Source organism: Rattus rattus, chromosome 7 (assembly GCF_011064425.1).
Source record: "Rattus rattus isolate New Zealand chromosome 7, Rrattus_CSIRO_v1, whole genome shotgun sequence".
Lineage (NCBI taxonomy): Eukaryota > Metazoa > Chordata > Mammalia > Rodentia > Muridae > Rattus > Rattus rattus.
In genome coordinates, this window is record NC_046160.1 from 21580011 (window position 1) to 21600908 (window position 20898).

General features: G+C 43.5%; 1 protein-coding gene and 1 non-coding gene across 2 annotated transcripts in view; both read right to left on the reverse strand.

Annotated features, from left to right (window-relative positions):
• Positions 1-17700, reverse strand: part of Wdr43 (WD repeat domain 43) — a 38907-nt gene extending 21207 nt beyond the window's left edge. Inside the window, exons 1-6 of the mRNA XM_032908956.1 lie at positions 17436-17700; positions 9478-9615; positions 8518-8639; positions 4689-4809; positions 3019-3155; positions 1371-1473 (exon numbers count right to left, since the gene is read on the reverse strand). Coding sequence (XP_032764847.1) covers positions 1371-1473; positions 3019-3155; positions 4689-4809; positions 8518-8639; positions 9478-9615; positions 17436-17660 — 846 coding nt within the window. The 5' untranslated portion in view covers positions 17661-17700. The remainder of the gene's footprint in view (positions 1-1370; positions 1474-3018; positions 3156-4688; positions 4810-8517; positions 8640-9477; positions 9616-17435) is intronic.
• On the reverse strand, positions 3607-3695 carry LOC116906416. Its single transcript, XR_004388678.1, has one exon. It is a non-coding gene; the product is annotated as a small nucleolar RNA SNORD53/SNORD92 (small nucleolar RNA).
• Positions 17701-20898: the final 3198 nt, after the last annotated feature.

Sequence of the window (20898 nt, forward strand, 5' to 3'; positions counted from 1 at the left end):
CTCTAATATCCACATTTGAGATGTGAATTATTGGGTTGGGGATTTAGCTCAGTGGTAGAGCGCTTGCCTAGCAGGTGCAAGGCCCTGGGTTTGGTCCCCAGCTCCGGGGGGGGGGGAAGGGGGGAGAGATGAGATGTGAATTATTAAAACAGCATTCAGCAAGGGCGTTAGGTGTGGGTGAGGGATAGCTCAGTCTGGCAGTTTGCTAGCACGAACAGAATCCTGAGTTCAATCCTAAATCCCTACAACCAGACATGTGGTATATATCGTTAACCCTTGCAATTACAAGTAGAGGCAGGAGAATGAGATGTCCAAGATCATTACCATTAGCAACAGTGATTGAAGAAAGCCTGCAGTAGGTGAGGCCCTACCTCAAGGAAAACAAAACAGCAACACTGAAGATGACAATTTACCTCGGCATTCTGGTACCTGCCTATAATCCTGGAGTCTGGGAAACTGAGGCAAGAGATTACCATGAATTCAAGGCCAGCCTGAGGTACACAGGAGCTATCAGGCTGAGCTGGGGATATGCAAGAAGACTGTCTCAGGCTGGAGCAAGGACTCAGACGATACAAACGCTGAGAAGATTTCTGAGATCAAATCCCCAGGATCTACATAAAAACCCAGACAGGATCGCATGCGCACATGTGACCCAAGCACTGGGAAGGGGAAGGGAGCAGACAGGAGGACCTCATTGACTTGCTCATCACCACCCTAGCTCCAAGGTCAAAAGATTAAACTTCTGGGCTGGAGAGATAGCTCAGTGGTTAAGAGCACTGATTGCTCTCCCAGAGGTCCTGAGTTCAAATCCCAGCAACCACATGGTGGCTCACAACCATCTGTAATGAGATCTGACACCCTCTTCTGGTGTGTCTGAAAACAGCTACAGTGTACTTATATATAATAAATAAATCTTTTAAAAAAAGACTATAATCCACCTCAAAAGATTAGGTAAGAGTGACAGCAGGATACCCAATATCCATGTGTGCATGGGCACATGTACCTACACAGACAGACACATACACACACACACACACACACACACACACACACACACACGGAGAGACACAAATACCATCTTTTTAGAAGTTCAGTAACTTAAAGGAAAAAAAATGTGTGTGACCTGAGTGCATGTGCACAGATGCAGGGCCAAAGCTGTTAGGTGTCTTCTTCAATTGCTCCCTGATTCATCTATTAGGGCAAAATCCCTTAGTGAATCTTTACTTCCCAAATGCTAGGAATACTAGCAGCTACCACACCTGCACAGCTCTGACCTGAGTTTTGGAGATCTGCATAGCCACAATTTATGCACTCTTCAGTCCCATAACTTCTGTAGAACCTCAAATAAATTCTCACACCAAGCCACTTACCTCTTCTTTGTTTTCTGACAAGGTCAAGTCAATATAGACTGGCTCATCTGTGACTGTAAAAGACATCACTGCACTCTTCTCTTTGTTCTCTGACCGGACCTGCCTAGATAACGAAAGCAACCATTAGATGAGAGGGCAGACTGCCGAGAACAACTAAGTAGGTGTATGCACCTAGTGCATGCTCTGTCCACACAAGCTGCAACCAGGGGGCAGGTTCTCTGGAACTGGAGCTACAGCCCGGTAGCTCTGTAAGAGCAGGTATCCTAACTGCTGAACCAACTCTCAGCCACAGAGATTTTTTTTAACGCACCTAAGTGTGTGTGTGTGCACTCACACTAGCACAACTGTGTTCAACTAACTTTTTTCACACAAGCACAATTGTGTTTGACTAACTTTTTAAGTGTGAATTCACTGATATGTATTTGTTTATGGGTTTGGTTTTTGGTTTTTTTTTTTCTTGAGACAGAGTTTCTATACTTAGCCCTGGCTGTTCTAACTCGCTCTGTAGACCACATCTGCCTGTTCCTCACTTGTGTGGCAGCTACCACAACTCTTTTTGTTGTTGTTGTTGTTGTTAAAAGATTTATTTATTATATGTAAGTACACTGTCACTGTCTTCAGACACACCAAAAGAGGGCCCCATTACAGATGGTTGTGAGCCACCATGTGGTTGCTGGGGTTTGAACTCAGGACCTCTGGAAGAGCAATCAGTGCTCCTAACCATCTCTCCAGCCGTACTACAACTCTTTAAAGTGGTATCTGGAGACCAAACTCAGGCCCTATGCTTGCATGGCAAGCACTTATAATCTACACTATCTCCCCAGGCTCGATCTGTACACTTATACACTTTAAGCTCTACGTCAATAGAACTAGGTACAAATTAAATGATGAAGAAAAAGTTAACATATGACTTAAAAGTATGCTTAAAGGGCTGGAGTAATAGCTCAATGTTAATAGTATTTGCTGCTCTTCCAAAGAACCTGGATTTAACTTGAAGCACTCTCATGATGGCTCAGAACCGTCTAGAGGTACAATGCAAGATCTGGCACCCTCTTTAGACTCTGAGGACACTAGGTACACAGGCAAGAGACCTACATGTAGGCAAAACACCCATTCACATAAAATAAAAGAAAGATCAGGGCTGGAGAGATGGCTCAACACTGGCTGCTCTTCCAGAGGACCAGGTTCAATTCCCAGCACCCACAACTCACAGTGCTATACATAAAAACCACATGAGGACACTGGGCAGCTCACAACAGTCTATAATTCTAGCTCCAAGGGATTTGACATCCTCACAAAGATATGCATGCAAGGAAAACACCAAAGCACATAAAATTTTCTTAAAAAGAGTATTTGAATTTATTTCCTACTAAATCTTATTTTTAGTCCAGAAAAAAATTAACTTATATGCAGTAAATGTACACTTTACCTTATAAATATGTTCTTGTGAAAATTATATTTCAAAAAATGTTAAAATTACATAAAAAAGCACTCTTAAATTCCTAATAAGGTGCATTCTAACTCAAACTTATTCTGTCAATGTAAGTCCGACAATCAATACAATAAACCAACTTATCTATACTGACCCCATAAGCTGTGACAGGTTCTTAAAAAGCAAAGTTGAACCCCACCCAAAACAGCTACATACCAGACATTAAGTAATCGGTCATGTACAGCTCCAGACAGAAAGTAAAGGCCTGTAACCCCATCAAAAGGCTGGCTCTCGTTAGGTCTGATGGTCGTGAACCTAAGCGATGAAACAGGTGTTGCGTGTCCTGTGAAGTGCTAGAGGAAGTTAAATCTTGTTTAGGAGACAGACTATAAACAGTGCAAAAATAAGTCCTTGTACATCACACGTAACAGTGGCACCTACAGCCAGAACAGCTAAGATTCATCCTACACAAAAATCTACCTGTGCTATTCATCTTTCCTTCTCAGAAGGAAAAGACACACCTGACATTAAAACACAACCCAGATGCCTCCTATTGCCCTATCCCACTACCAGCTTCTCTCACGTCTGAATCAACCTTGCAGACTTTGTCCTTCTTCCTCTATCTTGGTTATGTTCCTCCCCTCCGCACCCCTGCCTTTTTTAAAAGGGGACAGGATCTTGCTGTGTAAGCTGTGTTGTCCTAGAACTATGCAGCCCAAACTTGACTCAACCTCATCAGCATGGGATTAGAAGCATGAACCACCATGTTGGACCTGACTCTACCATTTCTAAAGGGGTGCTTTGGTGCTCAGACACAGCCAAGGAATTGTAGGTCCTCACGCTCCTCTCAGTGAGTGAGTCAGAACCACAGTTTTAAGACGTCATCACAGCACCATGATTCAACACCCCTAAGCACAACTTAAAACTCCTGATAGCAAATCTCTACAGAATGCTGGTTACACACTAAAACACATAAGCATAATCACTGCATAAGGAAGGTTTTTTAAATTCAAATTCCACTTGTTTTACTCATTTGAAAATGTATATGAACAAGACTGAATTTAATGTAAAAAAAATCAGATTTGAGAAACGTTATCTATTAATTCTATCAGTTATTTTTAAAATCATTTTGGGTATACGGGGCTTTGCCTACATGTATGGCTGTGTACCGGATGCACAAAGAGGCCAGGAGAAGGTGTCAGATCCCCTAGAACCACAACATGGTACTGGGAATTGAACTTAGGTCCTCTAGAAGAACAGCAGTGCTCTCAATCTCTAAGCACTCCAGTCCTAATTCTGAACAAATTACTTGGCAACTTCAATTTTTCTGAAAAGATCTCTTGTAGCCCAGGCTGGCCTTGCTATATAACCAAGAATGATCTGAGACTCCTGATCCTCCTCCTTTTGCTTTCATTGTGCAAATATGTACAGCCATGCATTACAATATATGGTTTTTGCACAGTGCTAGGGACTAAACCCCATGGCATGCTTGATAGGTAAGAACTCTACCAACTGAGCCAAAACTGAGCCCTGTTCAATTTAATTGATTTACCAATAAAGATCCTAAGCTTTTTGTTACTTTTTTTGGACTGAACATCATTTATGTGTTATCTCAGCAGCTAGAGCCTTAACTTAATCCCTCCGCCTCCCAAGGGACACACCAGACACACACGACCACACTCGGGCAAGTACCCAGTCTATGTGTGCACGTGCGCTGCTGCTAAGGGCACTGTGGTGCTCGGACTGAACCCAAAGCCTTGTACATGTGAGGCAAGCTTTCAAATAATTAAGCTAGGTAGGATCTTAAAACAACATTCTTATGACTCCAACTTCAAAATACTTGCTCTACAGAACTATAATTTTTAAAAACAATGTGATCAACTCACTCTGTAGACTTCTTTGGTCTCCAAAACCCATAGTTTGATTGTTCGACCAGCCGAAAGTAACATCTTTCCATCTGGGCTGATACACAGGGAACTGACACTGCTATTGTCTCCTTTCCATTTGCTGAATTGTGAAGAGAACAAAAACATCACAGTGAACTAAGGAAACTTCATCAAGGAAAGCAAATGACAAAGATAAGTCAGACATTGAAAGTACTACTCAAGGTCCTGTGTCAAGTGCATTCCCTAGAACCTTACATTAAGTCAGTAACCCCAGACACACCACTTGGGTAAAGCCTCCCTGACAACGTTAGACCTCTCTGACAAACACAAAATGAAACCCCCTGCAGTAGGTATCAGGAGGTGGGTGGACAAATGCAGTGAGGAAGTAACATTGAGAGCTGCACACTGTGAGCATGAGGTAGAATGTTATGCCTAGGGGACTGTTCTGCTGGTCATCCTATTCCCTAGAGTCCTGCTGTCTCTGGCAGGCTAGTCTTCAATTCCCTTGACAACATGGGCTTCTCTAAGTCCCCAAAGGTTATTTCTTTTTTTTTTTTAAAAGGTTTATTTATTTATTTATTTATTTATTTATTTATTTATTTATTTATGTTATATAAGTACACTGTGACTGTCTTCAGACACACCAGAAAAGGGCATCAGATCTCATTATAGATGGTTGTGAGCCACCATGTGGTTGCTGGGATTTGAACTCAGAACCTCTGGAAGAGCAGTCAGTGAGTGCCCTTAACCACTGAGCCATCTCTCCAGCCCCCCCAAAGGTTATTTCTATCCTAGACCAGCACTATGAAGTCCTGGACACACGTCTGATTTTCTGTACATAGTAATACTGGGATAAGCAACGGGGGGAACCTGCTCTTCACATATCAAAACTGTATGTTATAAACTAGGGGCAATACTTAAATATAGTGATAGCTCCTTTGCATTAGTAAGAACTCGAAATGAAAACAAGGGTTAGAAACAGGCAGTTATGAGATAAAGGCTGCTGAAAACACTGGAACTCACTAGTAATGGAGTAACAAAGTACAGAAGTCCCCTTTATCCTCACTGGCTTCTCAATCTTCCCAATTTCTCCTCAGTTCCCATGACTGTGAGGCTCTTTGACAATAATCACTCATTATATATTCACCGTGATGAGATATTTTTAAAAGGCAAAGGATGAGGAGACAGCTTTGGGAAATAAACCGCTTGCCCCAAGAACATCAAAAACTGAGTTCAAGCCCCAGGACTCATATTAAAAATAACCATAATATAAATTAATTCATTAAAAAGAACAACACTAAGGCAAGAGGACCCTTGGGGCTTACTGATCAACCAGTATAGCCAGACTGACAAGTTCTAGGTTCAGTGAGAGACCCTGTCTCAAAAAAAGATGGAGAGCACCTGATAAAGACACTCTGGCCTCCACATCGCGCACGTGCGCGCGCGCACACACACACACACACACACACACACACACACATGAACACGTGGACACATGGACACACGGACGGATGGACGCACACACACACACACACACACACACACACACACACACACACACACACACAAAGAATTCCTCACACTGCCATGAAACCAGGAAAACTACCTAAAGCTGCCCCCATATGATACCAATGTCCCCTGCAAGCCCTGCTGCCAACCACAACCAAAGAAACTGTTACCTGTTATTCTGAGAATTTTTCATTATTACAGATTGCCAAGGCTCACCCTACTATGCCAGGTAAAAAGCACTAGAGTACACTTTTAATCCCAGCACTCAAGAGGCAGAGTCAAGCAGATTGAGGCCAGCCTGGTCTACACAGTAAATCCCTCAACAGCCAGAGCAACAGAGTGAGTTAAAACTTGTTCTTTAAAAAAGAGGGAGGGGCTGGAGAGATGGCTCAGTGGTTAAGAGCACTGACTGCTCTTCTAGAGGTCCTGAGTTAAATTCCCAGTAACTACATGGTGGCTCACAATCATCTGATTCACTCTTCTGGTGTGTCTGAAGACAGCTACAGTGTACTCACATAGATGAAATAGAGTAGGGAGAAGAGCTGAAGAGAGAGTGTCAGTGATTAAGAGCACTGGCTACTCTCCAAGACCAGGTTCAATTCCTAGAACTGACAGTTCATAACCATCTACAACTCCAGGCCCAGGGGTCTGATGCCCTCTTCTAGCCTCCAAAGGCATTTCCTGTCTGTGATGTGTACACACACACACACACACACACACACACACACACACACCACACGCAGGCAAAATACCCAGACACAGAAAATAGAATTAACAAAGAATTTTTCTTTATAAGCAAAGCACTAGAGTAGAACATACCCCTTGGAGGAGTTTGACGGGTTGCAGAGTAATAATCCACATAAACTGACACCTTAAAGATTGCTCTACAGAATCCTGACAGTTAAAGGGTCTCGGTCTGTCTCGGTCTGTCTGAGCCCCTCCCTCCCTCCCTCCCTCCCTCCCTCCCCCCCCAACGAGATATGGAGATGGCTCAATGGGAAAATGCAGGCTGCCACACCTAACAGTCTAAATTCAATCCCAGACCCACAGGTGGAAGGAAAGGAGAACACTGAGGACAGCACAGCTGTAAATGCAATTATTTTATGAGATAGCACAGTTTAGCAGAAAAGAGGTCAGGCTTTCATCTAACCTACTTATTTCTTAACTGTGCAGCAGAGGCACACCAGGCTCATGATGTAAGAATTAAAATCAATGCTAAGTCTAGCATGCTAAGCAGTTTCTATATGAATGACCACAACTCTTACCTAGACACATACCTGTAAGCCCCACCCAGCCACTGTCAAGACTTTCCATGGGTTTCTTCTGGTCAGACACCAGCATGTAAGCGTGACTGGTCCACTCACCTGAACCTCCAGCCTCAACCCTTCCGTAGATGGCAAACCCTCCCTGTGACCACACACTGGGTCTTTCTTTTCACTTTAGTTGTATGGACGCTCCCCAAACCATTTCTCTCTTCAGACCCCAATTCCTCTAACTAAAGAATACTTCTTTAAAAAAAAAATACAAGAGCACAAATCTACTTGGATTTATTTACTCTCCACTAGTTTAAATCTGGGATGGGTATAGCATCACACGGATTCTGTGTCCAATGGCCTCTGCAGGAAGGTTGCTTCGGAATTTGGCACGAACCATGCCACTGTTTCCATGGGCCCGAGTTACTTCTCCCCAGATCACTCTGGTTTTGTTTGGTTTGCCTCCAGGAGTCACTGTATTTTTTTTTTTTTTTTTTTGCTTTGTACACATAAGCACATCGAGCATAAACACCTTCAATTTTAAGAAGAGCCGTGTGCTCTCTTTGGTTCCGGAGGTCTCCCTTGTAGCCAGCAAAAATGGCTTTGCACCACAGCCTTCCAGACATACTTGCTTATTTTTTAGAAGTCCTGTTCCCAGCAGGCCTCCAAAGGCGCCAAGATGGCAGAAAGACGAAGGCAAGTCCCCTAAAGGATGCTTCTATCCTCTACTGTCTGTTATTCCCTAGGGCACCCACCTCTAACTTAATTTATTCACTACCAAGTTAATCTTTTACTTTTCTATCCCCTGGCCTTTGTTCTGGCCACATCTCTATGTTCTTTTGCCCACTCTTAGACACTTCTTGTTCCCACCGTGTACCACTCAGCTGTTTCCCACTACCCAATTCTCCCTAACCCTCTATTTCACTCAGATGCAGCAGAAACTTGTATATCCAACCTGACTAAAAGTTCCTGGAGAACCATCTACATAACCTTATGAATGTATACATCCCTACTGGGGCCCAAAAGATGCTGGGCAACTTGCACTCCCAGGCACCGACAGTACTCACCACTTCACTTTGCACGTCTGTGTACTCCACTCCACAATGTACTTATCATCTGAACAACTATACAGGCAGTCATTGTCTTGATGCCACTGTATGCAATTGACTCTTTTTTCATGCCCACCACTCTACAGATTAAAAAACAAAACAAAGAAATAAAGTCTTACATAATAATATGAATCCTAGAATGACAAAACATTTACCTCAAAACCTTAGTCCTTAAGCTAAGACCTTAACTACATCTTACTTGTTTTAGTAAGTATCCCAACATACAAATGAGGTAAACCAGCAAGATCTGAAAATGTTGTTTCCCTGTTTTTCCATAGGAAAAAACCCACTTCTACATCCTCAAAGGGTACCAGACTAAACGCCTGGCCCACACTTCTACAGTGTGAGACTCTGGGCTGAGCCTCTGCAGCACAGCTCTTTCTGCCTGGCAGAGGGAGCCACTGTCCACATGTTTCAAGGAGACATGGCTGGAAGGACAGACAGAGCCTATCTCTCTCGTCCTCTTATATGCACCATCCCAACAGTTGGCTTCTTCACCTGTGGTGGGACAAACTGAAGCCAACAATTTTCCTAAACCCAGAGGAACCAGTATCATCTCTCCCTTTGGAGACATCAGGAAGTAGCACTCTCCTGAAATGTGTGCCCCAAGCCCACAGAGCACCTGGTTCCCAGTGTTAGCAGAGTCAACTCCTATGGACAGCAATGGTCTTCCTGAAGCTGCTCCCCGTGCTGACTTCCAAGTCCTTCTGACACCTTTTGACTTTAGTCAAAAGTTCTCTGTACTCTAAGTCACAGTAGGCATTACCTACTACAGCTTTTAACAAATATCATGTAGTTGTTTTAATGGAATGGGAAACTGTTGCTACATAGAGCTTGTCAATATTTTGAAGTATTTTTAATAACCTCTAATAATTAGTTTTTATCACATCTTTTACATAAACACAGAAATATACTTACTATTAATTTACTGTGCAACTCTCCTTTTACTGTGCTATACAATAAAATGCTACCAACTGCTGTACCAAGAGCCAACAAGTCAGCCTGGTCATTCGTTCCTATAGCTTCTGATTTCCTTTTTTTCCTCTGATGACTTTCCTGTGGAAAAAAAAGTAAAAATAAGACTTTAACTTAGTGTTTCAAATATATACCAAAATATCACTAATACATAAACTCCAGTGCCTGTGCACCACTTAGGTTTCCTGGCCCATTTTCCATCCCTCTAAAAAGAGGTAAGGCTAAAAGATAGATAAGTAAGTAAATAAATAAATAAATAAATAAATAAATAAATAAATAAATAGAAGAGGTAAGGCAGCAAATCACATCACTTCATTTGCTCTCAGTTCTCTCTCAACAGACCCAACATTCCTTCTTCTTAAACACCAACAATTCTTCCTAGCAGGTCCAAGGAAAGAGATACACACCAAGGCTATGAACCTATACATCCAGGCCCAAGCAGCCAACTCTTCCGTTTTCCTCAAGCTCTAGCTTCACTTTCAAGAAAACACAAACTTTTTATATTCACATACATTAACTTCAATCTGAGTCAACCAATCGTTTTGAGTAGCAGCATGACCTGGTCAGTGGCTGGTATTTTCCTGAAAGGTTGCTGCTTCTACTGACTTTGAAGATGCATGCATCTATCTAGTGGGAAAATGACATCATCAAGCTTCTTTATTTCCAAGTTGACACAATACAGCTCAAGTCTGGCCATCAAAAGTAATTAGTGAGCAGGCTTTGGTATATCAACCATCTAAGCCCAACACTCAGGAGAGGCAGGAGGATCAGTTCAAGGCCACCCTTGGCTACATGAGAGCCTGTCTCGACACTTGAAAAACAACAATGATCTCAACTTAAGAGTAACATTACATCACAGCTTGTGATGCTGAAAATTCTATTTTATTAACTTCCTCCATAAACTTTGTAAGAATGTTTGAGCCCACATACATGTATGTGCATCGTGTGTGCCTGATATCTATCCACAGAGGCCAGAGAGGACATGAGATGCCCAGGGTACTAGAGGTACAGTTGGTTGTCAGCTGCCGTGTGGGCCTGGGAACATAACTCAAATACTCTAGATGAGAAATGCTCTCTCTTAATGGCTGGGCTCCAACCCCTTCCACTAATTTCTCAGACCTTTCCAACTTATATAAATATTTAAATTTTAGTGTAAGGAAGCTCAAGAAGTCCATTCTTTTGGCATGAAGAAAGACTAATACTCTACGAAAGGAACTTCTCTTACCCAGGGAGGGTCTTGGCTCTACAGCACAGAAACCCAAAAACAAACACAAATCCACTCAATTCAAGGATCACTGATGAGGGCTGGGAGATGACTCAGTGGTTAAGAGCACTGACTGATCTTCCTGAGGTCCTGAGTTCAAATCCCAGCAACCACATGGAGGCTCACAACCATCTGTAATGGGATCCAATGCCCTCTTCTGGTGTGTCTGAAGACAGGGACAGTGTACTTATATATAATAAAAAAATCTTAAAAAAAAAAAAAAAAGGAATCACTGATGAAAACTACAGTATTGCCTATGCAGGTAAGCACACTAAGGGACAGAAGCAGCAATGGAACAGAATGCCTGTCATCCAGCACCTGGGAGGTCTCTAAGCAAGGCCAGCAGTACCAGGCTTGCCTAAGCTCCATAAGCCTCTCAAAATAATTAAGGCAGGCAGGCAGCAGGCAGATAGGTGACAGGGAAAGAAATGATAGATAAATCAATTGATCAAGGATTTCTTTTTTATGATAGGTGATTTTTATTTTATGTGCATTGGTGTTTTGTCTTTACGTATGTCTGTGTACTGGATCCTGAAGTTATAGGCATCTGTGAGCTGCCATGTGGGCACTGGGAATTGAACCCAGGTCCCTCAGTGCTCTTAACCACTAAACCATCTCTCCAGTCCCTCAAGATTTCTAAAGCATATTCCTCCCTCCCCCGACTCCTAAAGCATATTTTCCTTTTCTCTATCCCTATTTCTTTTTGTTGTCTTCAAAGAACACATCTTAAGAATTTTATTTATAGAACATTGATAAATTTAAAAAAATTAAAGTAATTAACAAAAGTAACTTTTCATTTAAACATCTTTGCAAGTCCTTAGAAATGTAACTATACTAATAAATCCAACAGAAGTTACAAGAGTTGCAAGAAAAAACAAAATATAGTCTAGAAGTCTCAGCTTGAAACACTGAAGCTTCTGAATTAGGGATATGCTAAGCCCTATACTAGTTTCATGGTTTTTAAAGTGATTTTAAATGGCCCCAAAGCACATTTGTGATTTCTATACAGAGTTAAGAACAGAAATACCTGGGGGGAGGAGGGGCCACTAACCCAGAGTTTCAGATTTTCGGTTTTCAGTAAAGTAAAAGCAAATATTGTAAAATCCCAAAGGTCCCAATTTTGAAACATATCACAATCACAATCACTACTGCCTTACCTATGTTTCTCCTGTGTGGCATAGCCCTAGTCTCCATTACAGAAGAGCTTGAAGCCAGCCCAGGCTATCTAAACTGTCTAAAAGAGCTCTCTTTACTTCAAGCACTTACTCAGGAGGCGGAGGCGGAGGCGGAGGCAGAGAGGCAGAGAGGCAGAGAGGCAGAGAGGCAGAGAGGCAGAGAGGCAGAGAGGCAGAGAGGCAGAGAGGCAGAGGCAGAGGCAGAGGCAGAGACAGAGGCAGAGAGGCGGAGATACAGAGGCAGAGAGGCAGAGGCAGAGGCAGAGGCAGCTCTGGGACTTCAAGGGCGAGTATCACCTATATAGCAAGATCCAGGACAGGACAGGACAGGACAGCCAGAGCTACATAGTAAAAGTCTATCTCAAAAAATAGAATATAGATATAGAATGAAAGAAAGAAAGGAAGGAAGGAAGGAAGGAAGGAAGGAAGGAAGGAAGGAAGGACGGACGGAGCCTCTTAACTGAACATGGTGGCTTATAACACCCTGTACTGGAGAGGCTAAGGTGAGAGCAGCTGTAAGCAAGGCCATCCTGAAATACATAGTTAATTCCTATCTGGAGGGGGAGTAGACACAAAGAAAATCTTTCCTAATATATTTGGACGGTGGTAGCACACAACTTTAATCCCAGCACTCAGGAGTGGGGAGGCAAGTGGAACTCTGAGTTCAAGGCCAGAGTGATCTACAGAGCAAGTTCTAGAATAACTAGGCCTACACAGAGAAAGTCTTGAAAAAAATCAAAATAAATGTATGTTTACTTTATCTAAACCAAATTATATACACAGTAAAGTTTCTCAAAGTATAAAACAAAAAGTTAAACAGTATCATCAAATCCTTATTTGTTCTACCTTCAGAATCTAGTACTGGAAGCATAGGTATTTCCTAAGAAGGAAAAAGTATACATCTCACCAAATTACAAATATATCAAAACAGAAGACTGCAGGTTTTTGTACAACTTGAAGGATCACTCACTGGTGATTACAACAATCTCAACCCAGTACTGGAGTAGGGAAGAACAGAAAGGCGATCCTGGGCTCTAGGCTTGCCTGGGCTCCTGAGTTCCACATGGGCCTGACTGAGTAAATAGCCACATCTCAAACAAGTATGGAGTTTGGGACATGGCTCAGGGGTAGAGCATTTATGTAGCAAGTTCAATCCCAGGCACATGCACAAGTGTGCATACATGCACAAAGTAAATGCCAACTACGTTTAACATGTTCATCTTATAGATCCACCATATAACTAACACATCAACCAAGTTAGTAATTTATTTGTATGACCAATGTGTACTTTAGTAAAAGACAATGGCTTAAAAAATCATTGTGTACATGTGTATTTAAGTGCCCACAGAGGCAGGGTATTAGATTAGATCCCTGGCCCTCGAACGGCAGGCATTTGTGAGCCACCCAATGTGGGTGCTGAGATCCAAACTCAGGTCCTTTGACTGGGTTGCTCTTAACTCCTGTGTTACAAGTACAATTCTACACAAATAGTCCTGAGTCCAGGTCTGCACCACCAATTCCAGCTCCATTCTAATGCCATACTCTGAACTTTATGCACTCTTCCTCCTTGCTTCTCTTAAGAAGTCAGACTGTGGGAGACCAGTGAATCCTGAGCAGCATTATGTCACATGAACACTGACTGTACATAAAGCTTAAAGGATGAGGACGGTTGCTGGTCCAAGCATCTGTAATTGGAAAATCTGCATGAAGGCACTAGGAGTTAAGGTCTTTACTAAGTTTTTATTAGTTTATTATAAGACTGAGATTTCTTAAAGAGACTTCCAACGTGAGCTGAGCAAACACAAGAAGCCCATCATCAAGGCCATCAGAAAGCTGAAGCAGCCACACACCGTGACTTCAAAAAGCAACAAGGTGCAGACAGGCTGAAGACAAAGGCTTAAAAAGCATTACCTGACAACCAGGTCTGACCGATTCTATCAACAATTAAGCAATGACTTTTCAGACTGAGACTGCAGAGTTTGTATATACACGGAGGCCCCAACACACTCACTCACCACTTCCTCACCTTTCCACTCTATCTCACTTAACGCTGTAATAGCCCTAGTTCATGACCCACTAATGCATCAAACCGGTCTAAAACACTGACCTTAGACACTGAAAATTATGTTCAATTTTTAGTAAATAGTTTTAAAGTCCATTTTTGACCTGTTTTAATGGTATTTACTCTGGCATATGCATTTCATAAGAGTGAAAAAAGTATACATCTCACCAAATTACAAATATCTTCAAGAGCTGGGACTAAAGAGAGCTTAAATTTCCCCTAGAAGTATCGCCAGTGTTCCAGTTCTGCTCTAATGCCACCTAATGCCTGAAATGCCCTGTCCTTCAGTCAGGTTTTAAGCTGTATGTGTGTGTGTTTCCACAAGCATGTGAAAGAGAACTGTGGTCCCAACACTAGACAGGGCCGGACTTCCAGGTTCTACTACCAGAGGATGAAGACAGACAAGTCTGAGAGAAAGGTGGTGGTTTCGAGCAAACAGGACCAGTTTTTAGGTGGCTTAAATGTGTGGCTCAAGAATGCTACTGGTGTAACAGCTTCAGAACAAACATAAACCAGAGAAGCGCTAAAATGATCACAGCATAAACTTAACGGCCTTATGATAATCCTAGAAACAGGAGAAAGCAATCTAGCCTTTTTAAACATTTATGAAAGGCCACTACAATGCAGTATGAATTTACCTTTCTCTACTAGCACAGTATCAGACATTGGCCTTGTAGTAAACTGCCAATTACTAAACCAAGGGCAGGACAATCATACATGCTTCTTTACATTACAGACTGTGTGAGGACATGAGTCCAGACAGAACATTCACTGATTCAATGACCAAGTCTTACTATAATAACCAAGATGTTATTACCTCATTTAATCCTAAGAGCTCTGGAAGAGAACAGTATTATGTCTCCTTCCACCCTGGAGAGTAAGTCCCATGCCAGACCTTACCAATACGCTGGGAACATGGGCTTTGTAATACCAGGCTTTTTATGTCTCATACTTTAAACACTCAAAGATGTAAAATAAACCAGGTTTAGTATGATGGTCACCTTAGTACTTAAAATACCAGGGCACACAATCCAGCGAGCCCAGAGCAGAGGTTGAGCAGCTGCCATATGCTTTGATCCATATACTACCAGAACCCATAAGCCCACCCCCACCACAAAGGCAGACCGGTTAATTCTGCTGTTAAACTGCTTTTCTGATTGCTAAGTAAAACTGAAGCTTCAGTAGTCACATATCCAGGATGGGAACTGACCATCTCTGCAGCCATCCTGGCTCTCAATTCCACAATAAAGTGCAAGGGTGACAGTTAACAGTGTAAGGGGGCTGGGCTGGGTCCTAGTGCCACCACTTTCTTAGTGATCAAAGGCTTGGTCAAGCCAGTTAGCATCCTGAGCCCTGACTGCGTTTCTGCTTTGATTTTGTGGTGCTATTGATTAAACCCAGAGCTTTCCCTGTGTGCAAGGCAAGTATTCTATCTCTGAGCTACATCCTAGCCTTGTCAGGTTACCTTAAATGCACTAATCCTGAGACACTTAGTAGTTACATAGCAAAAATGGCAACATATAAAGGAAAGTGAAACTTATTAGCACCTGGGAAGCAGAGCTTGCTGGGACTGAACCCAGATCTGGGCATGCTAATCACATGTTCCTCTGTACTGCACATCCAGCACACCCACTTGGGCTTCATAACCCAAGTTATAAAGTTGCTTTAATTTGAGGAGCTTTGTTGAAAAGTTAAAGTTGGACTCCTTAAAAATGCTTCTGTCCGGGGGTTGGGGATTTAGCTCAGTGGTAGAGCGCTTGCCTAGCATGCGCAAGGCCCTGGGTTCGGTCCCCAGCTCCAAAAAAAAAAAATGCTTCTGTCCCTACTGTATCATGTAGGTTAATAAAATCGAACCACGATTTTTTGAAATTTGGGGTTTGTTCTGGGGTGTAGAAGATTAGAAACGAACAGGATCGCAAAGTGAATGAAGTTTCAGCTCTCTAATACTATCTGTTGCAGACAACTAAAGATGTGAGTTCCAAGTCTGGTTCCTTTTGGTCTTTATTGAAATTGCTTGCTTTTTAAATACCTCGCCAGACTAACTATACAAATACAAGATATTAATACCAATAGTAATTAGCACAGCACTTAAGACAGTATCTACTATTCTAAGTGATTCTGCATTACTAAATATACTACCTTTGACAACTACTCTATGAAGTAGGTATGATTAGCCTCGTGTTATAAATTGGGAACAAAACCCACGATTATTACAGAGCTGGACTCCTCTCCTACCTTACAGCCTGGCTACAGCAGCACTTACCTAGCTGTTCTGTATTTCTCCGAGTGTTAGCACTCTCACCACTTTACAGGGCAGTTAAATTAAAAATTAGACTGTATAGAGCAAAGAAGTATAGCAGCCCTAATGCTGGCAATTATATGCCTTTTTCACAAATCTGATTGTGTTTGATTTATAGGGCCTGATGCCTGCTTTTGTCACCAAGAGAAACTGGAAATGTAGCTTAAAATCCGATAAGCAGCTAAACAGATTCACCCAGAGTATAGCAAGTTAGATAAAAGCTAGGTTTATGCGCTAAGTTTTCTATAGTGACGGGAAGGAGTAAGCGATCCCAAACACTAACTTTGTGACTTTTACACCAGTGACAGCAAAATGTCACATACTTTAGGATACTTTTTACACTAGTTCCAGACCAGGTTCCTTTTGCCTACCTACTGCCTAACTTTAGGAACCACGTGCGTGCTGAGACGTAACCGAGTGAGTCAACAGTGGACAGCATTTACCTGACAGCGAAAAGGATTCCTTAACTAAGCAGTTTCCCAACTACGGGGAAAACCACTAGGACGTACATCATATACCCTAAAACAAGCGACTGTTACTATTTCACTTTACCCCTGCTGAGAATGAAAGGAACCTAAAAAAGGAAAAGTTTGGGGGACGACGAATCCCACAACCTAGAGGCAGAAGAGAACACGTGTTGAACACGCATCCGAGTAAAGGGGCTTCCGGAAGGAAGAAAACAAGACTGGCGCATTCCAACTGCCCAAAGCAAAACCAATACCCTGGTTTGGGATGCGGAAGCGCGAGATGGTCCTAAAGTGCGCAGAGTAGCTCTGATGGGGACACGCTGAGGAGCCAGGCCTGGAAGTCTGAGGCCGCCCCCGGGGAGCAAAGGCTTCGGTGAACATGGCGGCCCAGCGGCAGCCGGGCTCAGACCTCATGGAGACCGCGGGATCGGGCCGCACCCTCTCACAGCCCCCCTCGGGACAGGCCGCACTCTCGGCCGCGGCGCGGGGCCAGGGCGCGCCGCCGTCCCTCTCCGCGCCTCCTCGCTCGGGCCGCCCCGGGCCACGCGCGACGTGGTGCCACGCGCCGCCCAGCCCGGGACGCCGCAGCCCGGCCAGGAGGGCGCCCACCCCATCGCCGTCCCGCTCACTCTACCTTGGCCTGCAGCCGGGCTGGCGCCCAGGCCAGGCAGGTGCAGGTACCGCTTAGGTGCGCGGAAGGCACGTACTCCTGGTGCAGCCGGTTGTTAGCTGTCTCCCACACCCGCAAGTGACCGTCGCTAGAGGCTAAAGCGAAGTAGGCTTGACTGTCCGGCGAGAAGGCGCAGGGGACCCCCGCCGGGGCCAAGGGGTCGCAGCTACCGCCGCCACCGGCCGCCATTGCTGCTCTAGCTCCGCGGCAGCCACGTGTTCGCCCGGGCGCAGGCGCACCGGCATGGGGCGGGGCCTGGAGGGAGGAAGTGGGGCGGAGGGAACGCTGAGAGCCCAGGGAGTGGCTGATCGTGACGCAGGCGAGCGTTGAGCCGGGTCCACCCTATGGACGGTAGCTCAGTGGGGCCCATTTTAACTTGCTCTGAGTAGGAAGAGTGTGGGGAAGTGATTTGCATAGTACAGAACAAGGCCCTGCTTTTAAAAATACGTCCTGTGAACAACTAGACGAAATGTTTAAAGGAAATGTTTACTTACATCTCCAAGATTGTAACTGTTTCCATGTTTCTTTAGTCTCTTCGAGGACCTAGTCATGTACATGCAATAAGTATCCAGTCATGGTACTATCAAAGTTATAGTTGGGACTTGAAGAAACAAGATGCCTCTTTTGTCTGTGTTAACACAGAGAGACTATTGGAAATGAGAGGAGGTCAAGTTGAATGTAATTGTAAATGAAGAAGCCGGCGTGGTGCCTCTTGCCTTTAATCCTAGCAATTTGGAAGGCAGAGACAGATGAATCTCTGAGTTCCAGATCACCCAGGTCTATAGAGTTCCAGGATAGCCAGAGCTACATAAAGAAACCCTGTCTCGAAAAACCAAACATATATCCCTAGCTAGATGTGGTGGCACATACCTTTTAATACCAGCGCTCGGGAGGCAGACGCAGGCATGGTCAACAGACTACAGCAAGGGCTGCATAGGGAAACTGTCTCAAAAAGAGAAATGATAGATGATGGATGCATAGATAGATAGATAGATAGATAGGATTTTTTTAAAAAAAAAAACAAAAGTATTTATTATTTTCTTCCCTCCAGTGGAACTTGCACCCTTCCCTGGGAAGCTACCGTGAGGTCCCAAGAACCTCCGGTACAATATAAATGTCCCTCATCATTACGACGCCTGTCCTCCATAACCTCACACGCTCCCTACCTTCCCTCTGGTTTCTTGCCTTCTGTTTGGAATGTTCCTCATTTTCTCTACTTTCTGACACTCTTTGGGGCTTTTTTTCTTTCTCCATAAAGCTCAGCCAACATTCATGTGCTGGTGGTCAAACATCTGTGCCTCCAAAACTTTGTCTTTCCCCTGAACTTAAAACTCAATTCCGTCTTAGCATCTCCACAAGAACATAGTGCTGAGTTGAATAGTGTCACCAAAAAGCACGTGTCTGAATTTTAATACTGTAGTTGTGGCCTTATCTGGAAATTAGGCTTCCGAATATGTAATCTGGTTAAGAATCTCAAAATGATATTATCCTGAAGTAGGCCCTACACCCAGTGACTAACATCCTTCTAGAAAAAAACAGATGAACATTTACATGGAGGCTAGAGAGATACACAATGAGGATGGTCACATGAACACAGCCAAAAGCTAAAGGATCCTAAAACAGCAAGGTGTGGTGACACATGCCTTTAATTCTAGCAGAGATGGATGGATCCCTGTGAATTTGAGACCTACCTGGTCCACATAGAGAACACCAGGTCAGCCAGAGCTACACAGAGACCCTATCTCAAAAGCAAATGAATCTAAAAGAAATGGAGACTTCTCCCCAAGGGCTGGGCAGGTAGATCTCGATCAGTCCTTGGCACTGCAAATAATATTTCATAATAAAATTCTTCCCTAGACTTTTTGGAGGGGGCAAGGTTATATCAATGTCTTGAGCTCCTGACATCCAGTGTGTGAGAGAACACATTTCTGTCGTTATACTGTCATGTTTATGGTTGTCTGTGGCAACGGCTCTAAGAAATGGACAGAGGTTTCCAATGGATTTTTCAAAGCCAATACCTAAGCCAGTCCCCACTTTTGGATGTGTTTACCATGCAGCAAAATGTAAGTCTTAAAAACTGATAGATTGAGCCGGAGCTTAAGAGCACCGGCTGCTCTTCTAGAGGTCCCGAGCTCAATTCCCAGCAACCACATGGTGGCTCACAACCATCTATACTGAGATCTGATGCCCAATTCTGGCATGCAGGTGTACATGCAGGCAGAATACTGTGTATATATACTAAATTTTTAAAAAAAAGATAGATTAACAACAATCTCTAAAAAAAAAATAAGAAAAGGGAACTAGAAAGGTGGATCAGTGGATAAGATGACTTGCTGCTCTTACAGAGGACCTGGGCTCAGCTGCCATTACCCACATGATGTCTCACAATAGCCTGTAACTCCAGTTCCAGATGAGATGATGCCATCTTTGTACTTCGAGGGCATCTGAACATATGGTACATTTATATGAATACAATCTAAACACCCATGCGCATGGAATAAGGGGAAAGACTGGAAATGGTGGTCCACACTTTTAAAATAACAGAATGAGGAAAGGTACTTCATCACTGAAATCAAACCAGAATTCACCCATCCTTCCTTCCTTTTATCATCATCATCATCATCACCACCATCTACTTGATGTATATGAGTGTTTTGGCTGCATGAATGTGTGTACTTCTACTGTGTTCAGTACCCATGAAAACCAGAAGAGGATGTTGGATCCCTACAGCTGGGTTACAGACAGTTGTAGAGCACCACGAGGGTGCTGGGAACTGAACTCAGGTTCCCTGGAAGATCTACACATGCTTTTAACCAGTGACCCATCTCTCCCGGATCCCCTTTCAATTTTTTTTTATCCTATCTTCTATTTGACTGTTTTACATGTATGCGTGTGCATGATGCCAGTGGAGGTCTGAAGAGGATGTCAGACCCCTGGAACTGGAGTTACAAATGGTTGTCAGTCACCATATTCAGTTGAGAACTGAATTTGGGTCCTTTAGAAGAGCAGCCAGGGCTCTCAACTGGAGAAAGCAATCTCTCCAGACATCTTTCCTTCCTTCTTTTCATTCTTCCTTTCTTCCCTTAGGATTGAATCTAAGACCTTGCTAGGCAAGTGCTAGGCTATAACCTCAGACCTCGGGAAAAGATTTAACGTATGTGATATGTTGCTTTTGTCTTTTGTTTTTCAGAGGTTCTGTCTCTGCAGCAAAGGGTAACCTCAAGCTTGCAACCTCCTGCCTCTGCCTTTGCAGTGCTGGGATCAAAGCCCTCCTATGTCACCATCTCAGACTCAGACACTTTTTTTTTTAAATGAACATCCCAATGACAAAGAAGAGTGAGCATCTCTGCATCTGAATAGTAGGGGCCCATGAACGAGGTCAGAGAACATGAAAAGGAAGAAGTTGTTGGGGGTCCAGGAATCGACC